Here is a 26,713-nt window from a genome sequence, read left to right on the forward strand (position 1 = left end):
CTGTTTCCCCTTGCTGTTGCTCACTACTAATGTCTCAACTGTGGCTCTGAACCTGGCTGGTTCAGATATCAAAATGATAGAGACAACTGCTTGGGGTCCAGTCTAGATAGAGGAGCTAGACATGGATTAGTTTTTGTCCATCTCCCAAAAGCAAGCTCTTGTTCCTCACCCCTCCGTTTGATCATCTTTTCGACCCAGAAACCCCATCCTCACTCAGGCTTTGCGGCGCCCTGACTAGATCGACCACCCACCCCCAGCCCATGCCCATGCCTGGTACCCGCGCGTGGGGAGGGGTTTGAAGTTCTCACTCTACGACGCAGGCCAGCTTAATGACGAGACCCGGGCTACTTTCTGTTACAATCCCAGGGCCTGGTCACATAGAGTACTAGACTTGGTAGACCCGCCTTGAGGAGGATCTCCGACCTCTGCCGTTCTATTGGCTCCAAGTTATTTTGACCCTTGTCGCACATCAACTTATCTTCTGAAGCCAGAGGATATATACTTGGGTCTTTCCTCTGAATTTCTTTGCCATCTAGTCAAGTCTGTCTCACAGAGAACTATACCAAGACCTGAAATCCTTATACAATCGCTTCTTTCTACATCATATCTATTCTTCTATTATAGTCCAGGTCCCCCTCTTGTCGCCTTCATACATTCTGCTCCGGCCCTTCTTGATCATCTCAACCAACACCAAGTCTTTCTTGACTTGCTCCGTCTTAATCAGTCCAAGCAACTGAAATCATCAGTCTTGCTTTGAGAGCAGGACTGATCTGAACTGGCAAATGGCCCTTACAGCTCAATCGTCAGACGCTCCCAACTGGGGGCGTTGGTCACAACAACTTCCTGGCGACTATACTATGATGGAATCTCCACACCTGATTCCTTTTGACTCTCGAGCCACCACTACAGGTCCTCTCCAACGACCTCTCATGGCACCTTACATGGTTCAACCTCCCTACAGTTCAGGTCCAGTGAACAACCTCACGGCACCTCACTACCAGGTTCCCAACCCTTACCAATTTGGAGGATATCAAGGCCCGCCTACGCCTCCCCACCATTCAACGCCTTTCAAAATAGAATACAATGACCGCCGACCTATGGGACATGATAACGACCACGGTCGAATTCCATCTTATTCACGGGAGATGAAGTACACATATGCCGAGCAAGCACCTTCCCCAGCACGGAGCGATTCACAAGCCTCGACTGTCAGATCCTCGGGCACCAACCCATCTATGGGCTCAAAGACCATCACCTCCAACGAAACTCTCAACCCTGGTGACCAGATCAGCTTCGAAACAGAAGTAGATGAGCTGATGAAAGCCATCCAACGCAAGGCAGACCCGCAAGTCGATACAGTGCAGCAGCCACTCACTCCTGGGATGTCTCCTGTCTCCGAAGCAAGCTTTGAGAGTCAGGGAACACCAGGCCCTATGGACAACAAGATAGCTCGAAAGAGATATCGCTGTGATGGCCCCAATTGCCAGAAGAGTTTCACCCAAAAGACTCATCTCGACATTCATCGCCGGACACACACTGGCATCAAGCCATATGTGAGTGAGAACATCCACGCGCTCATTGCTTTTGACTAATACCTTCAGAACTGTGACTTTCCTGGCTGCGACCTGACCTTCTCTCAACTTGGCAACCTCAAGACTCATAGACGTCGTCACACAGGCGAACGCCCCTTTGCTTGCGACAAGTGTGATCGCCACTTTGCTCAACGCGGCAACCTTCGCGCCCACCTACAGACTCACCAAGGCCTCAAGCCCTTTGTTTGCATTCTCGACGATTGTAACAAGACATTCTCACAACTTGGAAACATGAAGGTATGTGTTGATGGCCCCTGGAATAGAAAATGTTCTAATCAGTTGTCAGACACACCAAAACAACTTCCACAAGAAGACACTCAAGAAGCTCACAATGAAGTTCGCCAAAATCATTGCCTCGGGTGAGGAAGTCACCGAAGCCGATCGCGAGCTTTTTGAATACTTCGCCACGCACTACAAGAACAGCAACAAAGGGATCAAGGGAAGAGGAAAAGCTCGCACGGTTGCTGACCGTAAGACCAAGGCATCCCGGTCTCCTCCTGCCAACACCATGACAGCTGTGCCCCAATATCCTCTTCCTCAAATTGCCTCAACACCAGTGACTCCTCACGGACTCCCTGTATCGGGCAGCCTCGCTTCCTACAGTGTGACTCGAGGCCAGCCCACTCCTATCAACCACATGCCCCGCCAGACTCACAATGGCGGCTATGAGGTTTATGACATGCATGGTCATCACCACATCCAGCCACCGAACAACAACGGCATGCTATATGAGACCGGTAACACGCGTGAAATGGGCTACCATGGGCGCATGTATTGAGGACTCATCACTCATACCATGAGACGGAGATACCGCACAACTTGGATATGACTCGATAGCGTCACTTATTTCATTTCACAAAATTACAACAGTACTACCATACGGGAGGCATAACAGCGGTTCCATTTTTCAAGAAAAAAGCAGAATTTACAGAAGCGGGTGTTTTAGAAGGAGTTGAAAAACTGGACTCTCCTAGAGGCCATAACGAAGCGGTTGATTTTCTTTGGGCGGTTGTCTGAACACAATGATGCAGGGGATTCACCCTTACCTTTCTCTTTTTGCTATTTTGATACCAACTGCATCAAGCTCTGCAGAAACCTCTCCGCTTTCCTTCGTTTAAGGACAGCTTGGCTTATCATTCTATTAATTGGCGGTCTTTGTAAGAGGATGCAAGGGAGCGGGTGGCTTGTTCATGATTTATGGCGGTCTAGAAAAATGCGGTTTTATCTGCCAGAGAGGTTTTGTCTCTTTTTTGTTTTTCGTCTCATCAGTTCTTTGTTTTTGCTTTATTGTTGTCGATACGCGAGTGTACGCACTGGCTTCAATTGCTTTCTGGAGTTGTATGAATGGAGATACCCTGGGTTATTAGACCATTTTACGAGGGTTGGTATACTGAATTTCGAGTTATTAGACTCACAATTAGATGGCAGCATCTGAAACAATGAAACGGGAGCAAAAAAAGGTCGAAAGTAGCCACAGGGAGGCGAAATCGAGACATTGGCGTCAAGATAGTAGATAATTTGAATTCAACAAACATACTCTTACAACTTTCGAGAGCCTTTCACTATGATCAAAGACACATCTGACACGAAAAACAAACAAGCAAGCAGACAAACAAACCAGTGCGAGACATCACTGCTGAGATGGGGATGCCTGTTGGCATCTACCATCGTAGGCTCAAATGTTTGCGGCGTCTTTCTGGACCTTTCCAGCCCGGAACAAAAGAACCGAACTAAACTGTCCTGGTCATACCACCTCAATGCCAGCAATGAAAGGGGCAAGTAAAAGAGTACATGGCAAAGACGATTGCTTTGGGAATCTGTCACCCAAGCATTGTAGGGGCACATGATGGCAGAATTCTTCAGAAGGACTCTCTAGTCTAAGTCACTGGCTGCTGATCAAGAAGGCGGGTGATCACAAGAAAACCAAAACACGGATGCCCCAAATCAGGAACCTTGGGGGCTGTAATGCTGCCTAAGTCATCCGATAGAAACTGGCGAAAGCTGAGCCGAGCTGTAAGGCCTCGATGGAGGATGATGATCCTGGTGCCGAGATCGAGTTGTCAGGGGCTCAGATGGAGATGAGAGATGAGAGTCCAGGTAAAGTATGGCTGATGTTGTCTCGCTTACAGTTGACGGTTGTCCATATGAAGAGAGGCACTGCTCACTGTGGGGGAAAACGTCTATGAGGAACAGGACATACATACCTGAGTGAGGCACCAAATGACTATGCATATTGGCAGCATGCAAGCGATATTGTAGGGGTTAATATGAAAGGTGAAGATACCATGTGAATTCATGTGATGGTGGTGCACATGCCGTTTGCTATTGAGACGAGTTACAAGTCATGACCTGAAGTTTCTCGGTTTCTTCAGATAGACTACCCACATCTGAGGGACTTTGAACTATCACAGAGAGCAATAAATGGTTTATCCATGGCTCATAGTTACAGTAACGCTCGTTCTACGTAGCATGCCCTCCAGGGGCAAGAAAACTCAGACCTAGAGGTAGGGTATCAAAAATAAACTCAGCTAAAGATATCCTAAAGCTAGTAAAGTTAACCTAAACTTTTCCTAAGTTGCCTAAGTCTTTTTGTCATTTAGGATTAAGGTCCTGAGTATTCTTTCCTCCTCTAGCATCCGTACGAAATGCAGACTGATGTAGATTAGGGCTGCATACCTCTCTTTCTGGCTTTGATCGACAGCTTAGCCCCCTCCCCTAAAATTCATCGCCCCGCCTCTACTCTCTTCTCTCACTCTCCCCTGGATGGCCAGTTTCTTCCAAAGAGCCTAGAAAACGCACATGAAAATGGATCTACTCTCGTGCATAGGCACATGAAGCCTCATTTCGTACCTCTGCATCTCAACCATGTGGCAGAGCACTTTGGGTGGGATCTTCCCTTCACCGCCGTAGATAACGTTGCAATGGCACGGCCCGTCGTGTCCTTGTCCGCCATTTCATTTTCCCCCCAAGTTGTAGAGAAATGAGGCTTTGCTGGTCTTGAGGGCTGTAGATGCAAGGCATGCAAGTCAAAGTGGGTTTTCCTTTTTCGCCTCCACAAAGCCGTTGATGTTGCTTGTGCACACAATGCACGTTCCTTGTAGTGTGTGTGTGCTTTAGATGCAAGATGGGTTTCTGCTGGGACTAAGATCGATGCGCCTAGACCAGAGACTGGAGACGTTGGTTCTAAAAGCCGTTGCAGGGCTGGTTGAGACGGGGAGTGTAGGCGCAGATACACGCGCAAGCGACGAGTGTGATCCATTCATTGTCCACATAAGACGGTCGTTTCATCGGAGTGGCAAGATACGCAGACAAGGCGAGGCGGGAGACAACAAAGGCAAGACAGTGAGACCCAAAGGAGCAAGTAACTAACATTCGCGTATCAGTCCCGCCGTGTCGAAACCTGAAGTTAGCCCGAGACTGGCCTTGTTGTGGACTTGGCTGCGCATGCACTCGATGCATGCCTTGTCCATATCCTTGACTATTTCTCAACAATTCGATATGCAAGGGAGTTGTGTTTTCTGTACGCATATGTAGGAATGCGTAGATTTGTATGTATATGTGCATGCATGTAGAAATTCTTCAATAGGAGCCGTACCGGTACTGCACTGACCAACTTGCGGTGATGTTTTGAGGCCTAGAGCGGACGAAGAGTGCAGCAATCTAACCTCCATGTAGCGTCGAGACAAACAAGATGTTGTCACCGCTCTGGATCTCATAGGCCTCCTCGCCTTCGAGCTCCCAGTCTGCATCATTGATCAGAACCAGGATACCTGGTCGACTGATTGCCACCCCTATTAGCGACAAAGACATGCAAATGAGGTAGGAGATGAATTGGAGTGTTGTTCAAACCAACACGGCCATGGTCAAGGGGAGTGTGTATAGCGACACGAAGACATAAACGGAGAGGGAGAGCAAACAGTGGCCAAGACGTACAGGTGGTTTTCTAGAACAAAAAGATCTTTGCGAGAATCATCCATGACATTTTGACATAGATGATCGATCAGATACGCAATGTCAACGGGTTTCCCGTCCTGGTCTGCCGCGGGAATGGTCAGAGCATGCTGCCTCTTGTTGGAGAAGAGCATCTCCAGGCCGCCACTGCAGTGCCACAATGTTAGCTCAGTGAACAGGATGGCCCAAAAAAAGCAAAGAAATCGAAGAGAGTGCAGAGAAGAGACTCGCCGGAAGCGAGGATTCAGGCACAAGCGTGGTTCAGGTGGACACTCCCGCGAGGAGAAAACTTGATAGCGCAGAAGGGGGTGGACTCGAGTCTGAGTCTGATTCTGATTCTGAGTCAAGACCGTGCAAGCGGGAGCTGATAGATCATATAATAAATGCAAGATGAAAATCTTAGAGAAGTGACTTACGAGAACTCGACGTCGATGTTGAGCTTGGGGGCCGATGTCGATTCAGCCATTGTGACAGAGATGTGCAAGTTGAAGCGAAATGACGATCTGGGAGCGTGATCCTGATGCTGCTGCTGTCAACTGACCGTGACTTTGCTTTTGCAACAGTGGATAAAAGGTGATCCCGAGGTAGTGGTTGGCAGTAGTGAAACTGTGTCTAGGTAAGGTATCAAAGAGATGTAGTGTAAGAGGCTAACTATGAATTACCCTTTTACAATGGAAACGCTCGATGTTCAGTTCGGTAGAGAGAACGAGATGAGTGAATAAACAGAGAGAATGATATCGCGACTGAGAATGTTTCCACTGGTATCTCTGTCACAACAAACCCGTGACCTTTGGTGGAAGCAGTTGACATTAATTGCTTTTCTTGTGTGGTGTTTGAAGCCACCTGCAAGCTTGAGTCTGATGACATAAGCAAACCAGCCCAAAAATCTCAGCAGGACGTCTCTACAGCCAATCAGAAGTCAAGAAGCACACACTTTTCAGACTCATCTCTACAACCTCTAAAAATAACGACTTCACGTCAGAGACGACGAAAGGCGAGATAGGGACAAAAATGGGCTCAAGACCCGTCTCCATAGAATATCTCTCCTCGGGGGCCAACCGACAGACCGCTGTTGCGGACTGGAGTCAATGTGGGATTTTGGCTTTTGGAGCCGATATCAACATTGCGTTATGGCGACCTTTGGTTAGTATTCGAGTCACCTTGCTGCTTTAATGTCAATATACCCTGCTTTACGCCTCACTCTGTCAGACAATCTAGATGTTTTGATACTAACATTTGTGAAGTCGGAATCTCCCAGGGGAGTTACAAAGCTGCTCAACGGGCATAAGAGCACTGTCAAGGCCTTGACGTTTCTTCCCGAAGGGGACCAGGACGAAAACTCGTTTCTTGTTTCTGGCTCAGACGATAAGAGCGTGATAATTTGGAAAGCTTCTCGAAATAGTGATGAGTTCAAGCCCATCCACACCTCAACGGAGCACACTGCTGCTATCAACTGTATCGCTGCCTTGAGGATCAAGGGAGCCCACAAATGGATTGTCGCAACTGGAAGTGCAGATGCATCCATAAAAATATGGAACCTCGAGAATGATCAGCTTACTCTACTCCAAAGCGTCAAGACGGCACCCAAATACTTCCCCATGTGCCTATCACTGAGCTACGCCGGAGATGAAGACGATGTTTTGGTGCTAGCATCTGCTGGCACAAGAGCTATAGTGCAGATTTTCACAGCCGAGGTCAAGTCAGAAAATGTTCAGTTCAATGTGCAAGCCACTTTGACGGGGCACGAGGGTTGGATACGGAGCTTGAGCTTCGCCAAAGAGACATGTGCCCCTGACAGTGATCTGTTACTCGCATCAGCGAGCCAGGATAAATACGTCCGTATCTGGAGATTCCATCAGGGGAGAGAGCTGCCCGCTGCTGCTGCCAGTGGTTCAGACCCTTCCAGCGACGCATACCTCCCTGGAAAGTCACCCTCCAACAAGGCACATCGTCTTCAGTCCGCTGGCAAGGACTTCTCTGTTACTTTCGAAGCACTTCTTTTGGGCCACGAGGACTGGATATACAGTGCACGCTGGCAACGACAGGATGACAACAAGCTACAGCTCCTCTCGACATCAGCCGACAACTCGCTCGCCATCTGGGAAGCTGACTCTGGCTCTGGAATCTGGGTCAGCATGGCAAGACTTGGTGAGATTAGCAGGGAGAAGGGTGCAACAACAGCAACTGGAAGCACAGGTGGGTTTTGGACGGGCTTGTGGTCTCCTGATGGTAAATCAGTAGCCTGCCTCGGCCGTACTGGCAGCTGGAGACGATGGGAATATGTCCCCGCGGAAGACTTTTGGCAGCCCTGTGTTGCTATTTCTGGGCATACAAGAGCTGTTACAGGTATAACGTGGGCCAAGAATGGTGAGTATCTCTTGTCAACAAGCTCTGACCAAACCACACGACTGCATACACGCTGGGATAAACCAGGAAATGAGACATGGCATGAAATGTCCCGGCCTCAGATTCACGGCTATGATCTCAACTGTATTGACTCTGTGGGAGCTTCTCAATTCGTCTCAGGCGCCGATGAGAAACTCATGCGTGTCTTTAGCGAACCCAAAGCTGTTGCCTCGATGCTCAACCGCCTTGCAGGCATCGGTGGTGGTATGGACGTTCAGAACATGCCAGATGCCGCCAACATGCCAGTCCTGGGACTATCTAACAAGGCAATTGATGCCGTGGAAGACGACCAAGAAATTCAGCCCATTGATGACCGGGATCGTGAGGCCATGGATCCGGCCTCGATAGTCAAAAAGTCGCATTTGGAGATTGATCACCCTCCTTTCGAGGAGACACTCTCAAGACATACATTGTGGCCGGAAACCGAGAAGCTGTATGGACATGGTTACGAAATTTCTTGTCTCGCAGCTAGTCACGATGGCACTCTCGTCGCCAGTGCCTGCAAAGCCAGCTCGACCAACCACGCCGTAATTCGCCTATTTGAGACAAACCGCTGGACTGAGCTCAGGCCGCCTTTGACCGCACACTCTCTGACAGCCACCCGCCTTCGATTCTCCTCTGACGACCAGTTCCTCCTGAGTGTAGGACGCGATCGCCAATGGGCTGTCTTTGAGCGCGCGCCTGAGGATGAGGCTGCGTACAAGCTCATGCAGATCAATCCCAAGGGCCACACACGTATGGTACTTGACGCAGCGTGGGCGCCTGCGCCATCTACGGCGCCAGTATTCGCAACTGCTGGTCGTGACAAGCAAGTTCGCATCTGGGCCGCCAAGCCTAACCAAGATGGGAAGCTTCAGTTCTCTCAGACAGCCTCCATCCCGACTGCATCCCCTGTAACATCTGTTGATTTTGTCCCTAAGGTTATTGACAGTAAATTTGTCTTGGCAGTTGGCACAGAACTTGGCCGACTCAGTCTTTGCCTGATCAACGAGGATGGTACTGATGTCACGGAAAAGCCCGTATATGAGAAGTAAGTGCTCGTAAACCACCGATATAAGAAGAAAAAAACCAACTGCTAATGTTACCTCTAGTTACTGTTTGCCCAAGGCTGTTCACCAGCTTGCATGGCGTCCTATCGTACGAGAGGGGGCCGAGAGGCCATTTGAGGTAGCAGTTGCAGGAGAGGATAGTTCACTCAGAGTATATGCCTTCAGCCAGGCGTATCTTCAGGTGTCTGCAGATCCATAGAACCAAAAGTCATGATTACGACGTTACCAGCCATTTCCTTCACCTCGAGACCAGCGGCTTGCTCATCTTTGCACAGACCGAACAGTGGGATGAACAGCGGAATTATCGAGTAACAGTGTATTATCATTACAGCCATATATTGGCCAAAGTTTTGTAGATCCATATCCATTATATCGTATCCCAGATGAAATTCGAGCCATCTCTCATGGACCTTTGGTTAAGGACCGGCTCTTACGACTCATATATGCAGAGCCTTCTCGTTACGATGCCATTTCTGTGCCAATGTCCAGCATGTATGCATTTCCAGAATTTCCGCGTGAGCGATCCAGTGCTGGATCTTATAGTTCTCTCACAACCGTCTCGACAGTCTCCTTTGTAACATCTACGACACTTGCAGTTGTCCCGGATAACGCGCTTGCAGACATATCTTTAACAGCTTCCTGCACCACCTCGACAACGTCAATGTGCTCTCCATTGATATAGTACCAGGCGCGACCGACTAGGAAAGAGATGTGATGCGGGAGGTAAAGACAGGCGGCGATGAAGGTCAAGCTAAAGAGCAGAAAAACAATAGAGCCTACAGCGGTGGATTAGTCTTCTGGAGGCAACAACTTAAAACAAATAAGATTGCAGATAACATACTGAAAAAGAACTTCTCCCAGGGCGTGAACATGTACACACTGAAAGTGACCTCGAGCTGATATTGCTTGAGGCTCAACCACTTGCGAAATGATCCAAGAACGGCCATTGTGTCGAAATGAAGGGTCAAAATATGTGGTTCAATCGCAGATATTGGTAGCCGTCGTCGTAGAATTGTCGTGTGCTGAAATGAATGACTTGAGGTGGTAGGTTCAGGGGAAAAGGTTGAGGCAATGGAGAATACAGGATCAGGATACGGATAAGGATCAGGGAAGGGCCGGCCCTCCTTTATCTGGGCTCCTTGTGCCTTTATCGTACCGACGCTCCCGAAAATTGAGTACCGGAGGCACCGCAGGGGAGTGCTAAGGCTTCGATGTATTGAAACTTACAGGGGGTGCGGGTCTCTAATTTACTGGATCACCATCTCGCTGTGGCTGCTGATACGCGCACGCGACTGGCTCGTGGCTGTGACTGTGGCTTCCTCGTGGCACAGGAAGCCCGAATCAGCCTCGTCCACAGCTTAATCTTCATCTTATAACCTGAATTACGACTCTGATTCACGGGCTTGGTACAAAACATCTGATGTTTCTTGTTGAATGTCTGCATTAAATGGCATAGCAATGACGCCTCTCAAACTTATCCGAACCATCCGCCACAGCACTCCCCCAGCACTTCCAATACGGACCTTTCACAATACATCTATCTTCCTCGTGAAAGCTCTCCCTCCTCGACCGAAGCCCCCGCCTGAATCTGAGATTGAAGAGTCCTATGTCAAAGGCAGCGGCCCCGGTGGACAAAAGATTGTGCGCATATCCCTTTTCTAACACCACCGCTATTGTTCAATCCTCAGAAATTCTTTCAACTTACATAGTTGCTACAATAGAACAAAACCAATTCCGCAGTTCAGCTGAAGCACGTACCCACTGGCATCGTCGTCAAGTCTCAGGCAACCCGTTCGAGAGACCAGAACCGGAAGCACGCCCGTGAATTACTCGCGCAACGTGTTGATGAACTTCGCAATGGAGATCAGAGTCGATCGGCTATTGTCGGCAAGGTAAAGCAAAAGAAAGCTGCAAGTGCCTCGAAAAAGAGTCGTAGGAAGTACAAGAAACTTGAGGAAGAGAGGGCCGATACGGCTGCTGAAGTTGAAGCGCAGTCAGACACATTTCCCGCTTCAACAGAGGGACGTGACCTAACCACAGACGACGCAAACAATTACCAGACTTCTCAACCTCTTGACACCACAAGTAAAGCCCACTGATCAGTGCTCTATGGAAGCACTTACGAGGATTTAGTTACGATATCATGTATGTGGATATACTTAATGTACGCAAGGGACCAGGTATCATGTCATCACCTCGTTTCATTTCAAAAAATTCTAAGCGGAAAGTAAAAAAGTATTTGTATGTCAACCTCGGCTTCTACCCCTAGGCACGCATTACACGCGCAACTACAAGAAGGGGCCATCACATCTCTTCATAAGCGCAACGCCCACCCTTCTGACCATGTCAAAAACTTTTCGTAAATATGAGAGTCGACTTTGACGTTTGCCAACCACCCAAAGCTTAGCGTCTGTCGTCACCTCCATGATCTTGTCGTCGTTGCGCGAGTGGGAGGATTTGGTTTGTCGGTCGGGTAGCTTAGTAAGTTAGCAAGATGCCTCCCGATCACCAGGAGCTTGACATACCTTAGAAGCACTTGCGGTGAACGATTGAGGGACCGCTCTCGTCGTACTCCTGCTTGGAGATCCACATTTGCTGGAAAGTGGACAGGGAAGCAAGAATGGAACCACCGATCCAAACGGAGTACTTTCGCTCAGGAGGAGCAATGATCTTGACCTTCATGGAAGAAGGAGCAAGGGCAGTGATCTCCTTCTGCATACGGTCGGAGAGACCAGGGTACATGGTGGTACCACCAGACTGGATGAATGTTAGAAAAATTCGGACAGCCCATTCTCACGAAACTTACCATGACAATGTTGCCGTAAAGATCCTTTCGGACATCGACATCACACTTCATGATGGAGTTGAAGGTGGTGACATGGATACCACCGCTCTCAAGACCAAGGACGGAAGGCTGGAAGAGAGCCTCAGGAGCACGGAATCGCTCGTTACCAATAGTAATAACCTGACCATCGGGAAGCTCGTAGGACTTCTCCAGGCTGGAGCTCTGGGCAGCAGTCTGGATCTCCTGCTCGAAGTCGAGGGCGACGTAGCAAAGCTTCTCCTTGATGTCACGGACGATTTCTCGCTCAGCGGTGGTAGAGAAAGTGTAACCGCGCTCAGCAAGAATCTTCATGAGGTAGTCGGTAAGATCACGGCCAGCCATGTCGACACGGGCAATGGCGTGGGGAAGGGCGAAACCCTCGTAAATGGGGACAACGTGAGTGACACCATCACCAGAGTCCAGAACGATACCGGTGGTACGACCGGAGGCGTACAGAGACAGAACAGCCTGGATGGAGACGTAGAAAGCTGGGGCGTTAAATGTCTCGAAGACAATCTGGGTCATCTTCTCACGGTTGGACTTGGGGTTGATGGGAGCCTCGGTGAGCAGGACGGGGTGCTCCTCGGGGGCGACACGCAGCTCGTTGTAGAAGGTGTGGTGCCAAATCTTCTCCATGTCGTCCCAGTTGGTGACAACACCGTGCTCAATGGGGTATCGCAGAGTGAGGATACCACGCTTGGACTGAGCCTCATCACCAACATACGAGTCCTTCTGACCCATACCGATCATGATACTGAAAACTTGTCAGTGGCCAGCCACCAAGGAGGCAGCAGAATTGCCGCTGTAGCTCCAACTTACCCATGATGACGGGGGCGACCGACAATGGAAGCTGTTTAAAATGTTAGAATTTGGGTTCTGATTAACTTGCGCCCAGGACATGCGATATCAACTCTTTGGGCGCAGAGGCTAGAAAGTGGGGTACTCACGGAAAACAGCTCGGGGAGCATCATCACCGGCGAAACCGGCCTTGCACATACCCGAACTGATATCAAGTTAGCTATAATGGACATGCTGAGATCGCTCTGCACCAATTCAAAGACCAAACACTCCCAAACATCAATGTCGAGGCCGGTGTCGGGCATCGGACGATGCGGTGGCAGATCTGGTCCAGGAACAGAGAGGCGGCGAGAGATAGTCCAGAGGTCGGTGAGACAGGCGGGGGGAGCTTACCCATTGTCGATGACGAGAGCAGCAACTTCTTCTATAAAGCGAAATACAAGTCAGCATGAGTCTGGAGATGATCTTCGCGATGCTCAAAACGGATTGTTTGGATCCGACGATGCAGCGACGCGGTATGATGCGACGTACCCTCCATGGCTGTGGATTACGGTGTGTGTATGGGAAAGCTGTCCAGAAACGGGATTAGCGGCCAAGAATCAAAGAAGAAAAGACGAAGAGCTATTAAAGAAGAGAGACGAAAGATGTAGTAATCAGTAGGTGGAAGAGCAAGCTTACAGGAAAAGAGACGTTGAATGGAGAAGGAGACGGAGGTCGGGGGTTAGAAGAGTTGAAGAGAAGTAGTTTGGAATGGAATGGGAGAGGGAAAGAGACGGAGGCAGGAGAATGGGGGAGGGGGAAAGGAGACAAGTATCGCCGGGCGACGCTGTCACAAGAAAGTTGTGGGCGGGCCCCGAATTGCTGAGGTGGACACTTTGGGGACAAGGGGGGGGGGCAACCTGAAGAGACCGCCTACCAGAATTGGGTAGGGAAACTGAGCAGACGAGGCACAGTCTAGAGCAGGAGCGAGAGCTGCACTCTTGCTATTCACTACTAGGGGGGAAATAGAGGCGGGGCAACCAGAAAAACAGGTCTTTCCAAGCTGCTCGCCGCTTTACTGATTGGTTCGTGGTGGTCGTAGTGCAGAGAAGGATGCCCTGAGAGCAACTTTGTCCCAGTGGTTGCAGAGCAGCGGTCGCAGTGGAATGGTTATAGCGGTGGCTGAGGTGGAGAGCTTACCTACAAAAGTATTACGGATAGAGGTTCGTGATCGCCAAATTTCCTTGTAGAATTGATGTCGAGGCAAGTGGTCGTGATTCAAGGTCAGAATATCTAGTGATTCCTTTGGATCAGGTAGTAATGTTCTATCAAGCTCCTAGACATTTACAAGCACGCCCCGACACAGTAAAACAGGCCGCTTCACCGTCCTGACTTTATCCTTTCTGCACAAGGTGACGTCGTAAGCAGAACTTCATCCACCGCCACGCGAGCTGGCGAAGACGTCAGCTAGGGAACTTTTTAATGCTGCAGCCTCTGAGGCTTCCTTTTATTTTTCTTGGCAAAGTATGTGAGCGTTTCAGCTGAGGACTCTTTCTTCAGAGTGGCATTCTACTGGACATCAGTGACTTTGTAAATAGCATACCAGCCTAGGCATTTTTGTATCATCGAGAGGGTCTACGCAAATAGCTCCTGTTCAGGCCAGCCCCAGCCACACATAGCTCACAGATGATGTCCAATCTTCATTCCTGGGTGAGGCTCATCCATAAGCGGAATGTCTAATCCCAAGACTTCCAAGCACTTGGGCTCAATCACTGAAAAGGGGGTTGTTATCTCCATGCCAAATCTCCAGATGCTCCGCAGATTGGAACCGGTCTAGGGGAGGAAAGAAAACTCAACACTTCGATCCTAAATGACAAAAAGACCTAGGTAACTTAGTATAAGTATAGGTGGAGTTTAGTATACCCTTTACTGAGTTTATTTTGACACCTTGTATCAAGGTCTGCATGTTTTCTTGCTCCCTGAGGGCCGATACCCAGCTTCCAGCTCCCGAGTTCCACTCCATAATTAGCACAAGTGGCTAATCAAGCAGGTACTCGTTCAGGGCAGAGTTACGCGGAGAGAGCTTTTGTATCAAAGAAGTTTCTTGCTGACCAACCATACCAAATACGCGATAGGGCCTGTTCCGTTTACTAAAAAGACAACACTCGCCCGTCCATTCCGACTGGTCTGCCCTGGGGATTTGTTGTTGGGAGCGAGAACAGCCTCGATATTACGCAGCTGTATCATCTGCTTCGCTACAGAGACTTCTTCGACAAACTAAGATGTGGTACTGAACGTGTACTATATCTTTGTCTTGAGAGACGAGTTTCTGCTCTATAGTTAGAGTCTATATCTTGTGAGTGTGGTTCATACTAGCAGCCTAACTTCAACACCGCTATACTGTGTATGAGCACCCCTGAACCACGAGGCTGTCAAATATTGGCTTCACAATCAACAGATCTCCTAAACTCTGAATTAGACCCCTGTATCTGGCCCCTGCCCAGTCCAGCCGGGGAAACCCACCAGCGGGAGCAGTCGGCCAGTAACCAGGCTGTGAGAATGAATGTCTTCGCTTACTTACCTACGAACAGCGGGATCTCCGGCGCCTCTCGAAGATGCGAAATGCGTCCACTGACTAGGCTCCATTAGTTCGAACATGGGACTTTAGACTTCAGTATTGTGGTAGCCTTGCGGCCAGGCACCTGCAAGTGTCACGCAACGCAATACACGCGCGTCGTCTCAACCAGCCACAATGCTTTCTGGTCAATCATGCTGTTTGGTGTGGTATCTTGTACAGAATCCTTTCTTGGTTTTTTCGCTCTCGCTGTAAGCTCGTTCTCCCGTTTCGGCCACAAAAGCATCGATGAGGGGCAACCTTGCAAGGTGGGGCAGTTTTGCTGAGCTGGAGGGGAGCTATGATGAAATATTTCTCTGCCACGTAGAACTGCTGTGTTGAATTGCGGTGTCTATCCCCAGCAGAAGCTTGGTACTACTACATATGCTCTTTGACCTGAAATTATGTATGTACAAGTCATCATAAGGCACTCATTGGGCCGCAATGTATCATGATAGAATTGTGAGAGAACAATTGGTCGACTGATGGAGAATTGGCATTCTGTGTATATGTCTTGAGCTAGGCCTTTTTCGGACTAGAGTCTTCTTGAAGATTCCAGAAATGGGCAAATTCTAATCGATATGCTTGGTAAAGTCGAAAATTGACAGCAATATCAAAAGATTAATGTTTTTTGTTCTTACTCCTTCAACAAACTCAGCTCAAACAACATATCACAAAACACACTACAACAACAAGGAAACATGGATGACAAACGACTTAACGAACTCCTCAAATGGAGTATTGAGCAATCAGACGCCACCAAAAATGACCCCAATGCCCCAGCTCCCACCACACAACTCACACCAGAACTCATGGCATCGCTCATGGGCGGGCCCTCTGACGCCGACCTGATGAAGGCCTCCATGGAAATAATCACATCGGATGATGCTGAGCAGGTCTCTCTTGACGACAAACTCATCGCCTTTGACAACTTTGAGCAGCTTATTGAGGGTCTCGACAATGCAAACAATATCGCAAATCTCAGCCTGTGGACCCCACTACTCGACCAGCTCAAGCATGACGAGCGAGAGATGCGCAAGATGGCAGCCTGGTGTGTGGGAACCGCTGTGCAGAACAACGAGCGCACCCAGGAGCGTTTGCTCGCCATGGGGGGGCTTCCGCTACTTGTAAACCTAGCGACCCAGGAGGATGAGCATAACGATGTTCGTCGCAAGGCTGTGTATGCGCTGAGCTCAGCGGTGCGCAACTACCAACCAGCGATGGATCTCTTTGCAGATGAGTTGACCAAGAGGGGTCACATGACTGACAAGGTCGATGCCACAAGCATGGAGGCTGTCGACGAGGTGGTCAACGGATTACGCGAGAAGATCGGCAAGGCTTGAGAGACTTTGGTGAGATCAGACATCAAATCATAACAAACGGCTGCATTGGGACGGAGTTGGGGCGTTGGACTGAAGCAAAGGGCGTGGGGTCAAGAGACTGACGAAATCGGAGGGTACTAAAATAGAATGGTATAGGCAATCCGCCCTGAATTTTAAATATTCATTTATGATACATTCGTCTTGGTGCATGATTCTATGCTACATATCAGCTACTTGGAGTTTATATTTGTTTCCAACGCCTTGCAACGGCACCTTCTATCGTAATTTAGTGCCTAGCCTTGCCGTAGAAGGGAAGGCCAAGTGCCTCCAGAAGAAGACGGCCTTGCCTATCTGATGTACCAGTCGTTTTGATGAAAATATCGCATCCAGGCATCAGTCGTGCAGGGTACATCTACTCATAATTAGCTCGTCATGTCTTGATTAGTGTATAAGCAGACTCACGTCATAGTTGAACTCGATTTCAGGAAAGTATGCCATCCAGTCGGGCTTCATACCGAACGCCAGGTTGCCTGCACTATCGCCAGTAGTAGCATCAATGCCGGGCCAGTCCTTGATCTTAGGCAGGACCAGAGTAATGAGCTTATCAAGGAAGTCGTAAGCTTGAGCACCTTTCAGTGTCACTTTGCAGCCAGTCTTGTCACCCTTCCTGACACCCCACTGAACGACGCCATGTTTCACTCGTGTGACCTCAGGGAAGGCACCAGAGATGGCTTGGATAACAGCACGACACACGTGCAGGTACTCCTTGTTCTGAGCGCCCATGGGAGCGAATGAGTTGATAGTGATAGCCTCAATGTCAGGTACGTTGTGCCATTCAATTGGGCGCTCCACTAAGCCTAGCCTAGAAGAGCCACCACCTCGAGGTCCTCGGCGAGGTCGATTCTTGTGGTAAGGCGAAGACTCATCCCATTCTCTCAAGTTACCCTTATTGGATACAGGAACTTCTGAACCTGGCGGGGTATGCTGATATGTCATAGCGATCAGATCTGGTGCAATCGTGCTTTCGTATGTGTGCTTTAATCGAGGAAAGCTGAAAGGACCGGGAACGAAGTCTCGAGCAGTCGGATCGGAGGACTTGGGCACCTGGACGGGGTGCAGAGGACCACGGTAGTACTTGGGAGGATGGTATTGGTATCTATCGCAAGTCAATGAGCTCGAGCTCAGTCGAGGGGAGCAATTGGGCTACGGACCTGTTGCCGGGAAGCTTTTTGCCCGTCTCTGCAGCTTTTTCTCTAGAATTGAAGGCCTGGATAGCCGCTTCGTCGGGAGAACCTGTCGCAAAAGACGAAGCATTATCGAGATCTGCGAGAGCGGAGGATTTGTTTGTCTCGGTCGAGGCAAAACGCCGCGCACAAACGGAACCTGTCCTCAGAGGCAGGTGCCTTCGTCCCAATGTGCTCGCCATGCGAGCTCCTTCTCGTATCGTGGTCATCATGGGCTCGTGGGTTGGAATTCCTCGTCGTCGAAAAGATGTGTGGTAGTCGCGTGGATTTGGAAATTTCCATCTCAGCGGCTAGCGCTTGATTGCGCCACGTGCGGTACCTATCTATAATTGTGGCTGTGCTCTTACACCATATGGGAATATACCTGGGTAAGGTGAGTAAATTCATGTTTAAGACTTATGATAGCTCTCATTACTGAATCGAGCCTTGTTCCTTTTGATTCCTTTTCTCTTGTTACCGAAAACGTCATATTAATACTTAAGTAAAGATCTGTGGCCAGAGTTGCAATATTAAGGATTTCATTCTCAACATCTTCTCTATCAATTCTCATTTTCCCACACAAGTGTGCTTTAAAGAAAAAGAAAACAGTTCCATGCAAATTATCTTACTCTGGGGATACAAACTTGATCATTCAGCCTTTTCCCTTTGAGCTACTTTTCATTATCTGATTGCTCGTCCAGCATCTCACCACTTCCGAAGCACTCCGATCGACCCTCCATTACCCATATCTGAAAACCAGGTTTAGTAACCAGTAGTCCAAGAGACCATAATTACGAAGCCGCCAATAGTCTTGTTCTCGAGAACATGGACGGTCTCGCTTTGCCCAAGTCCTTTTCCTTTTCCCACCAACGTTTATCGGCCTTGGGCTATGCAACAGTCCGACGACATACTTCAATATCTCATGTAAGCCCAAGATCCCTCAGAATATGGACCCGAAAAGCTGAACGCGGGATGTCCGTGGGCCCGTCGACCCGGTTTATCTCCGTCCTTCTTGAGAGTACACAAGGACGGATCTGGCGACCGAGTTCAGATACAGGTAGGTGGCTTTCCCAACAGACCAGGTTTTCATCGGGCGGCCCGAAGACAGCAACAACCATACGTTGTCGGACAAACATGGGGTAGTTAACATCCGACACAGCGGTCGATCTAACTGCTATAGTAGATGTCCAGAGGAGCGGTCTGATAACATTTAAAGGCCTATACGTCACGATCAAAGATTTGCAGGCCATGAATGCCTAGATCAGGCTTCCCAGGCCATCAGGAACTCGTCTTGTTGTGGCTAACAATATGCAGCACCAGACCGAAGAGCCTTCAGTTTCCTAAAGGGACTTTCGGTTCATTTGGCACAAGACCTAATTGCATACGTATTCAGATACGAACTAGAGATCCAATTTCGACCGATCGAATGCGTCTACCTATTTAGCTATGCCTGACATACTCACACGCCTGTATAGTCCGCTTTTTCTTAGGTCACCAGTTCTGTTGTGCCTATAGTCCTGATGTGAGTGCATCATCTCAGCCTAAAGAGAGCCAGGCAGGCGATTAAAGAAGGGCTCTGACGAGTTGACGAAGTGCAGTAAGATGATGATCATGGTGATGATGGCAGTGCAAAGCCACCGAATGATACAGAGCATCTCCCTTTCGGAGCTATTGCAAAATGTGTTCTTGGTGGAACTGTTGTGTTACAAGAGTTCTGGCTGAGTTTATTAGCTGAAGTAGAATCAAGTGGGTTAGGTGATTTGAGAGTAAGATTACAGAACCGACTACACATGTACAATGATGCTGTGGCCAAAGGGTCCATCAGGAGAAGGGGAGCTGATGCACAGACGAGTGTTCCATCACACATGGTAACACGTGTGTATATTAGAGCTGAGATGACCAGGCTTCAGCAATTCGTAAATCACTTGACTTTTTCAAGACCTATTTGCCAACTTCCTTGTTGGCTTAGCTCGCCCTGCAAGGCCGCCGTTTTGGTCCTTGTTGTTGCGCGGAAATTGGCTAGGATCGGCTCCATGGATTACCAGCGTTGAATGGTATTAAGGAAAGGATATCAGCGCCGTTGAACCGGTCACACTAGCCAATGAAGTGTAATGTTGACGTGTACCTTAAGGTAGGTAGGTAGTTTGTTCGAGGCAATTGAATATGACATTGCTGCAAACTCCTTCGCCCACTTTTTTGTTCCTTACCTAGACAAAAGGCAAGGAAGACAAAGAAGAAAAAGTAAACCTCCTTACTAAGTACCTTACCGACGGGAGTGGCAGGATTGACAGGGCACAGGGGTCCTGCAACTGTTCTTACCTTAAACCTTACCTCAGAGGCTGTCCCACCCCCGCCACTATCAACCTGGGTGCCTATCCTTCTATTTTAGTACGATAACTACTCCCCTCTAGCCCCTCAACAAGCGCTCCCGTGGGCTGTTCGGCCATTGAGACTTGCGCTCCGATGCCCGACTTTCCTCGCTGATCACTCAGTCTCGGCCTTTTTTTTTCAAGTACACAGGTCCCTCCAACTGACGGATGTCTTTCAGCTTCCTCGCTTTTTCTCCGGCTCCTACTAACTGAAAATTCCTCTCTCTTCTTAAAGCTTCAGACACTTGCTCCGTGTTTTCTTCATACATCGATTCCTTCGCTCGTCGAACACTTGAAAGCCGTAACCCAAACAATTCCATCTCACCCCTCGCGCGCGTCGCACTCGAGCCACTTACCGACCCTTCCCAAACAACGGATGCGCCCCCGATAATGAAGACTTGTGGCTTGTTTCTCCCTCGTTGAACCTGACGAGTCCCTCTCTTACCTTCGATCGATATATTCCTCTCTTCCTTGCTATTCAAACAACAACATGAAGGAGTTTCCAAGAAAGTTTCTCAGCAAGCGCGAAAAGAATGGCCGGCGATCTAAGTCGGCTACACCAGCGCCAGTTGTCCTAACGGTTCCCGACAGCACTAGCAACAAAAACAAGGTACGTTATTGTCTGGGTCGGAATTATTTGATGGGCGATCTATGGAACTGCACCCAGCAGCGAGCTTGTTATAGTCCAAGATGAAGTATTCTGACAAGCAGCTATCCAGCCTCGACCACTCTCCGCTGGGGCTTTCATGGCCTTATTCAAAAACGACAGCGCAAAACAAGGAGCAAAAGCAGAAGCAGAGAAAGAGAATGATACCGCACAAGTACGATTCGAATTGCGGCATGAAGGATCGTGTCATTAACTTTACCTTCTATTAGATCGAGGACATTTTACGCCGACTAGACGAGCTCAACATAACCAATGTCACCGCCGATCATGTTACCGACATCATGGCAACCAAGTTTGCAGACCACGACCCCAATAAGACAGTCGAGTTCATCGATATGGAGCAAAAGGCTGCAGCGGGTATTATCACCCCGTATGATCCCAGCGTGGATATGGTGGGAGCCGAAAACCGAGGCAATGTGACTTGCTATCTTGATGCACTTCTGTTCTCGATGTTTGCCAAAATCGATGCTTTTGAGTGTATGCTCAAGAATGATTTCCCAGAAGAAGACAATCGCAACAAACTTGTCAATCTTTTGCGGATGTGGGTTAACATGTTGAGGACGGGGAAATTAGTGCATACGGATATGGTGAGTGGCATAGGTGCAATCTCAGTGATGCTCAAACTAACATTTGAACAGACCAAGTTGATACAAGACGCCCTGGCTGACTGTGGATGGTCGGATGCACGGATGCTTGAGCAGCAAGACACCTCGGAGGCTTTTGCTTTCATAACAGAAACTCTACAGCTACCTCTACTTTCACTGCAAGTCGATCTCTTCCACCAAGGCAAAAAGGATAAGGATGACCACAAGGTTGTTTACGAGCGTCTCCTGAATCTGGCTGTACCTCCAGATCCTGAGGAGAAGGGTCTGAAATTAGAAGACTGCCTCGAAGAATATTTCAACGCCCAGGTCGACGTTAAGCGAGACAGCGAAGACGGAAAGAAGCTCGGGATAGAAGAGAAGAGTCGAAGTGAGACACCAACACTCAAGCATAGGGATACAATTCGCATCATTACCGAAGAACGCGGCGAAGCATCAACACCAACATCCCCTTTGGTAAATACACCGTTGGAGATAACGCCAACTTCGGAAAAGAGGACTCCTCTTTTGCTGGCAGATCCCAATTTCAAGGACGGAAATGCCCCTGATGATGAAGAAGAGGGAGAGGTTACGACTGTGGAAATAGTGAAGAGCAAGCCAAGTATGCGAACGAGGTCAACCAGCGTTATCCAGCGCGTAGTGTTGGATGAAGACGGTCGCCCCTCTACCCCAGACAATGTCACAATGCTTCAAAAGGCTATGAGGAAAGGCTCGACAGTTGTGAAGGCAGTTACTATTCCTGCCTGGCAGTTTTTCCGTCTGATTCGTAAGTTTGCGCCACCTCAATGAGCCCAGCATGGATATTAACATTTAGTTCAGCTTGGCATGCGCTTTCAAGCAGTGAGCCCAGAAATAACACGGAGGTCGCACTGAACTTTGAGCAAAGACCTGTTGTTGGCATCTGTCTCAAGCGTTACGCTATGACTGAGTCCGGCCAGCCGAAACGTCACAATACCTTTATTGACATTCCCGACAGTCTGAGACTACCCCATTTCATGCTGGCCGATGAACCCAAGGCCGAGGAAGATATGAACGTTCTCAACACGGACTATAAGCTCGTCCTACAGTCCGTCATCTGCCACCGGGGCGACTCACTACAAAGTGGCCATTATGTTTCGTTCGCCCGAGTGGCCCCTAAGTTATTGAAAGACAATAGACGGCATAATTTCGACCCACCACCGGATTACGAGGAAGCACAATGGGTTAAATTCGATGACCTCCAGATCGAAAACCGAGTCAGTTATGTGGAAGATATCAGGTCAGCATTGAAAGAGGAAATGCCTTATCTTCTGTTCTATCAGATTATGCCGATGGTCGAAGTCTCGCCTCCCTCTGTGGACGAGACAGAGACAGAACCGCCTTCATACAACGATTCAAAAATCAGCATTGAACTGCCTCCCACTCCTTCACGAAGCAACCGATTGGGTAGTCTGGAGGGAGGCTATTTTGATAGTACACCGACCTTGGAAAACTCACAACTTTTGTCTAGTAAACCACCAAGTATTCGCCTCTCTATGGAGGGCGAAAGGCCACGAAGAAGCGAAGACATCGATCGCAACCCAGGATCTCTAGCTGGGGACTCACGGCGTCCCAGCGCTGTTTGGACCGATTCGACCATACATACCCCCAACTCCCACTCTCCAGCTGTCACGCCTAACGAAGAATCGACAGCATCGAGGTTGTCACGAGCAGCATCTCGATTCACATTGGTTAACAGAAGTCGGCCCAGTAGCCAGAATGGAGAAAATCGCATTAGTTTCTCGATGAGCAGATTGAGCGGTCTTATGCGGCCTAGCAAAGAGCCTTTGGCGGAACCCAAAGATGAACCCAATGGCATCGGCATGTCTTCTGCCAACTCCACGGGTGTCTTGACGGCAGAGGTATCAAAAGAGTCGAGAGAATCAAAGGATGTCGTGGATGAGACAGAGCAACTCGCTGAGCCAGAGCCCGAACAGCATCATCATCGCCACCATGGTCATAAACATGGACATAAGAGGGTCAAGTCCAAAGACAAAGTAAAGAATAAGAGCGGCGACCAACCTGAACGAGAATGCACAGTGATGTAACAGCCATCCTGTTACGTCATCCTGATAATCACGTTACGAGAGAGAGAGAGAGAATGCAATTAGATTATACTTCACATACTTACGACTGTTCCGATGTTTGGACATGCATAGCTATAGGAGTCTCGATTTACAAGGAGGAACTGGCACGGGATCAAACAGATGAATAGGGAGGGGGTAACACAGCGACTTTGTTGTTAGTATGATGTTGGACAGCTGGCTACGCAGAGGCGGTCTTGTGATGTTGGTGCCCTATGAGGACCTCATTTTTTTTGGTTCCGTATTGGTCTTCCGAAAGAAAAAGTGAACAGAACTTTGGTAATTAGCAAGGCGTTTTTGGGCGGTTGTGGCAATTTGTTGTCACAAGGCTAACTTTCGAAGCTTGGGGGTACTTTGAACATGATACACGCAAGTATGAGATGATGAGACAAAAGAATCGGGGATGATACCGCACGCTAGAGGCGAGCAAAGTCTTTATTGTTTGATTTTAGAGCCTCAAAGTGCTTTTAGGTGACAAAATATCCCGTGATAACGGCTACCATTTGTGCTGAAGGACATTGTGCGAAAAGAAGTCGAACAAATTCATGATCATGTCTCGCATACACCCCATGAGAAGGCGAAAGAAGTAGCTTCAAGTATGTCTATTTCCTTGTACACATATACATGAGCAGGGAGGCCATCTCTTCGTAGCTTGCCCTGATATTCACCAGCTCATCCAGACCCATCAACACGTCGAACTAAAACAACCGCAGCCGCCATGAGCGCCGAGATGAGAAGTTCGTTCAAAACTATTTAAAAACAAGAACAGTGCGATGACCGACTTTTCGTCCCTCCGTGATGTGCGTTGCAGGAAATTCATACACATGATCAGGACGATGCAAGTCCACGACAATAATATACACAGATACCCTACTTCCAAGCACATAGGGATTGGACCGGGACATAATGCTGGCCAGGTCACATAAGCACGAGGTCTCCCTCGGGCTCGGAAGTCATGGTATCACCAGAGACGAAAAGGACGACTAATAAGACATCGAGTGTGGGGAGAAGGGTTTGGGGTGAGGTCGAAACTTCGTCCTGGCCTGCTCACAGTTGAGCAATCATTAAGATATATCACTCATTTGAGCGGGGAGTGCCGCGTCGTCACGGATTTTCGAGGAGTTTAAGCTCAGGGCTTAAAAGGGAATGTTAGGGGGAGGCTGGGAGCCAAGAGACTCCTGTTGTTCTTGGAGCTCCTCAGGGGCTGCCTCAATTGAGACGCCCAACCCAATCTTAGCTTGATGCTGGAGTGGTTGTCAGTACATGGTCGAACGGTCGGGAATAAGGGCACAAACCGTGAAGTGATCAATATCAGCAGCAAATGTCATCATAACGGGTGGCGCAACACGCTTTTCCAGAACGCAGCTAAGCTTGCCCTTGGAGTCCACCTGAGCTCGGAAAGTAGACATGCGGAAATCGTACTTGGCACCAATAGTGGTGACGCCCTCCTTCTGAAGGCCACCACCCATGAGGCCACCGGCAGAGGGAACGAGGCCAAGGCTCAGATCAACACCGGCCTGAACCTTGTCCGAGAGTCGTCGCCAGTAAGAAGTGTTAAGGGTGCCCATAGCAGCTTGAAGCTGAGCGGTAGCGATCCAGTCTGCAGACTTGTACCGGGCAGCATAAGAGACAGCGCACTCGGGGCCTTGGGTGAGAGCAGGTCGCTGCCACAGAGTTTCAAGACCTAGGGCAAGTTTAGGAGTAACAGACTGGAGGTAGCTTCCGATATAGATGCCAGTCACACCACCCTCAAGGTAAGAAGGGTTCAGCATCTTAAGAGATGCGCTGAAATCGTTGCCAGTATACTCGTGCTCAAACTGCGCCATATCCTGACCACCAGGAGAAATGGAGATCTGAGACTTGGATACAAACTTGTCGGACCATCTCCAGTTGAATCGACCGGAGAGAGAACCCTCGTTGTCCAGATTACCTTGGCAGAAGACCTGTAAATGTATCAGCGACCTGCTATGTGAAAATATCATGGCACATGGTAGCTACCTTGCCTGTTCCGTACATCGCAGCAAATGTGTAGGGGTTAATGCGCTCTCCCATGGCAAATTGGTGGGAAACCTGGAACAGAGGAGCCATGCTAAAGATCTTTGTGAGATCGGCACGCATTCCGGTGAACATATAATTGTTGAGGAAGACATCGCGTTGAACCTCCTTGGCAAGACTCTCGATGGTTCCTGGGTTGGAGAGGCCTAATTTGGCCCTTCGCTCATTAAACGAGTTGAGGGCATCTCCTAAAACGCTAGCGATGGGATTGGAAAGCAGGGCCGTCTTAACGGGATCCAATGCGGCTGCGGAGGCCATTGTGACTGAGGTGCGCCGAAGCGAGGACGGGAAGAGGTCGGAGAGGTGCGAACAAAGAAATAGTGGACAGCGACGGTGAACGAGCAACCAGTCGGAACGAGATTCGGTGATGCGAAATTAGTGAAACAGAAGGAGTTATTAGAATACCCTCGAAAACGATTGAATGCCGAGGCCTCAGAACGCCAGGATCGTGATGACGAGCGCAGTTGGATGGAGATGGAGAATAATTTTCATCTGGCTTGGACAGCTCTTGGGTGGGGAGCACGAGCCACCTATGATGCCGAGTCGGCTGTGGCGCTTTCCATCCAACTGTCCATCCCGAGAGATTGTGGCTAGTACAGCCAAACGCCCGAAGATACCCTACAGCTGGAGGGGAAATGGAAAGTGCAGAGGCGTCCCAGCTGTTCACTGTACAGAGTAAATCGAGTACCTACCAATGCTACGCCAGAAGCGGCTATGTTGTGGTAGAGCAAGGTACTGTATACTTCCTGGCGGTTTCATATCTCAAGGATTTAGGGTTTACCTGCACTAACTTTACAACGCATATCTGAGATATGACGTCCCCTCCTCGTGGGTACAGATACTTCAAAGAGTACCTGCACCTGATCTCCAACACCCATCCTGTGGCATAACTTAGTACTAAGGTAACTAAGTTATTCTTCAACACCAACCAATTACTACTTTCTGCTCCTCGTTCCCATGTTCACCGAGGTTATCGCTCTCGTGTTTTACTGCTAACGCGAAATTTCCTTTTGATCAACCCAAGGCTCCATCGTAGTAGCATCAGACGACTGGCCTGTTCGCTTTTAAATATTGACCCCGCCGGCAAAGACCGGCTTCTGCCACTAACTGTTTCTTGAGGCTCACCCTTGTTGAAGATCCATCACACTCAACGATCGAGG

The 26,713-nt window shown here is 49.1% G+C and overlaps 10 protein-coding genes across 10 annotated transcripts; 5 read left to right on the top strand and 5 right to left on the bottom strand.

Annotated features, from left to right (window-relative positions):
* Positions 1-857: 857 nt before the first annotated feature.
* On the top strand, positions 858-2,370 carry FSUBG_5012 (finger AZF1; the record flags this gene model as incomplete). Its single annotated transcript, XM_036683064.1, has 3 exons — positions 858-1,553; positions 1,602-1,829; positions 1,879-2,370. 3 exons carry the CDS (start codon positions 858-860, stop codon positions 2,368-2,370), a joined length of 1,416 nt encoding a protein of 471 aa, XP_036539491.1.
* A 2,882-nt stretch (positions 2,371-5,252) lies between these two features.
* Positions 5,253-6,009, bottom strand: FSUBG_5013 (ubiquitin-like modifier 1; the record flags this gene model as incomplete). Its single annotated transcript, XM_036683065.1, has 3 exons — positions 5,253-5,370; positions 5,526-5,690; positions 5,960-6,009. The coding sequence occupies 3 exons, from the start codon at positions 6,007-6,009 to the stop codon at positions 5,253-5,255; spliced, it is 333 nt and encodes a 110-aa protein (XP_036539492.1).
* Positions 6,010-6,554: 545 nt separating this feature from the next.
* FSUBG_5014 (elongator complex 2) lies at positions 6,555-9,197 on the top strand (the record flags this gene model as incomplete). Its single annotated transcript, XM_036683066.1, has 4 exons — positions 6,555-6,686; positions 6,788-7,910; positions 7,977-8,979; positions 9,041-9,197. The coding sequence occupies 4 exons, from the start codon at positions 6,555-6,557 to the stop codon at positions 9,195-9,197; spliced, it is 2,415 nt and encodes an 804-aa protein (XP_036539493.1).
* Positions 9,198-9,535: 338 nt separating this feature from the next.
* FSUBG_5015 (uncharacterized protein) lies at positions 9,536-9,945 on the bottom strand (the record flags this gene model as incomplete). Its single annotated transcript, XM_036683067.1, has 2 exons — positions 9,536-9,774; positions 9,840-9,945. The coding sequence occupies 2 exons, from the start codon at positions 9,943-9,945 to the stop codon at positions 9,536-9,538; spliced, it is 345 nt and encodes a 114-aa protein (XP_036539494.1).
* A 511-nt stretch (positions 9,946-10,456) lies between these two features.
* On the top strand, positions 10,457-11,097 carry FSUBG_5016 (polypeptide chain release factor; the record flags this gene model as incomplete). Its single annotated transcript, XM_036683068.1, has 2 exons — positions 10,457-10,639; positions 10,720-11,097. The coding sequence occupies 2 exons, from the start codon at positions 10,457-10,459 to the stop codon at positions 11,095-11,097; spliced, it is 561 nt and encodes a 186-aa protein (XP_036539495.1).
* A 427-nt stretch (positions 11,098-11,524) lies between these two features.
* FSUBG_5017 (actin) lies at positions 11,525-13,017 on the bottom strand (the record flags this gene model as incomplete). Its single annotated transcript, XM_036683069.1, has 5 exons — positions 11,525-11,755; positions 11,805-12,576; positions 12,642-12,672; positions 12,770-12,825; positions 12,884-13,017. The coding sequence occupies 5 exons, from the start codon at positions 13,015-13,017 to the stop codon at positions 11,525-11,527; spliced, it is 1,224 nt and encodes a 407-aa protein (XP_036539496.1).
* A 2,897-nt stretch (positions 13,018-15,914) lies between these two features.
* On the top strand, positions 15,915-16,556 carry FSUBG_5018 (nucleotide exchange factor Fes1; the record flags this gene model as incomplete). Its single annotated transcript, XM_036683070.1, has 1 exon — positions 15,915-16,556. The coding sequence occupies one exon, from the start codon at positions 15,915-15,917 to the stop codon at positions 16,554-16,556; it is 642 nt and encodes a 213-aa protein (XP_036539497.1).
* Positions 16,557-16,821: 265 nt separating this feature from the next.
* On the bottom strand, positions 16,822-17,988 carry FSUBG_5019 (ribosomal L5 precursor mitochondrial; the record flags this gene model as incomplete). The annotated part of the gene is made up of 3 exons (XM_036683071.1): positions 16,822-16,947; positions 16,998-17,691; positions 17,747-17,988. The coding sequence occupies 3 exons, from the start codon at positions 17,986-17,988 to the stop codon at positions 16,822-16,824; spliced, it is 1,062 nt and encodes a 353-aa protein (XP_036539498.1).
* A 2,629-nt stretch (positions 17,989-20,617) lies between these two features.
* On the top strand, positions 20,618-23,462 carry FSUBG_5020 (uncharacterized protein; the record flags this gene model as incomplete). The annotated part of the gene is made up of 4 exons (XM_036683073.1): positions 20,618-20,737; positions 21,004-21,381; positions 21,433-22,162; positions 22,216-23,462. The coding sequence occupies 4 exons, from the start codon at positions 20,618-20,620 to the stop codon at positions 23,460-23,462; spliced, it is 2,475 nt and encodes an 824-aa protein (XP_036539499.1).
* Positions 23,463-24,634: 1,172 nt separating this feature from the next.
* On the bottom strand, positions 24,635-25,811 carry FSUBG_5021 (mitochondrial import receptor MOM38; the record flags this gene model as incomplete). The annotated part of the gene is made up of 3 exons (XM_036683074.1): positions 24,635-24,742; positions 24,794-25,441; positions 25,497-25,811. The coding sequence occupies 3 exons, from the start codon at positions 25,809-25,811 to the stop codon at positions 24,635-24,637; spliced, it is 1,071 nt and encodes a 356-aa protein (XP_036539500.1).
* Positions 25,812-26,713: the final 902 nt, after the last annotated feature.

This window comes from Fusarium subglutinans (assembly GCF_013396075.1).
Source record: "Fusarium subglutinans strain NRRL 66333 chromosome Unknown NRRL66333_c0000045, whole genome shotgun sequence".
Lineage (NCBI taxonomy): Eukaryota > Fungi > Ascomycota > Sordariomycetes > Hypocreales > Nectriaceae > Fusarium > Fusarium subglutinans.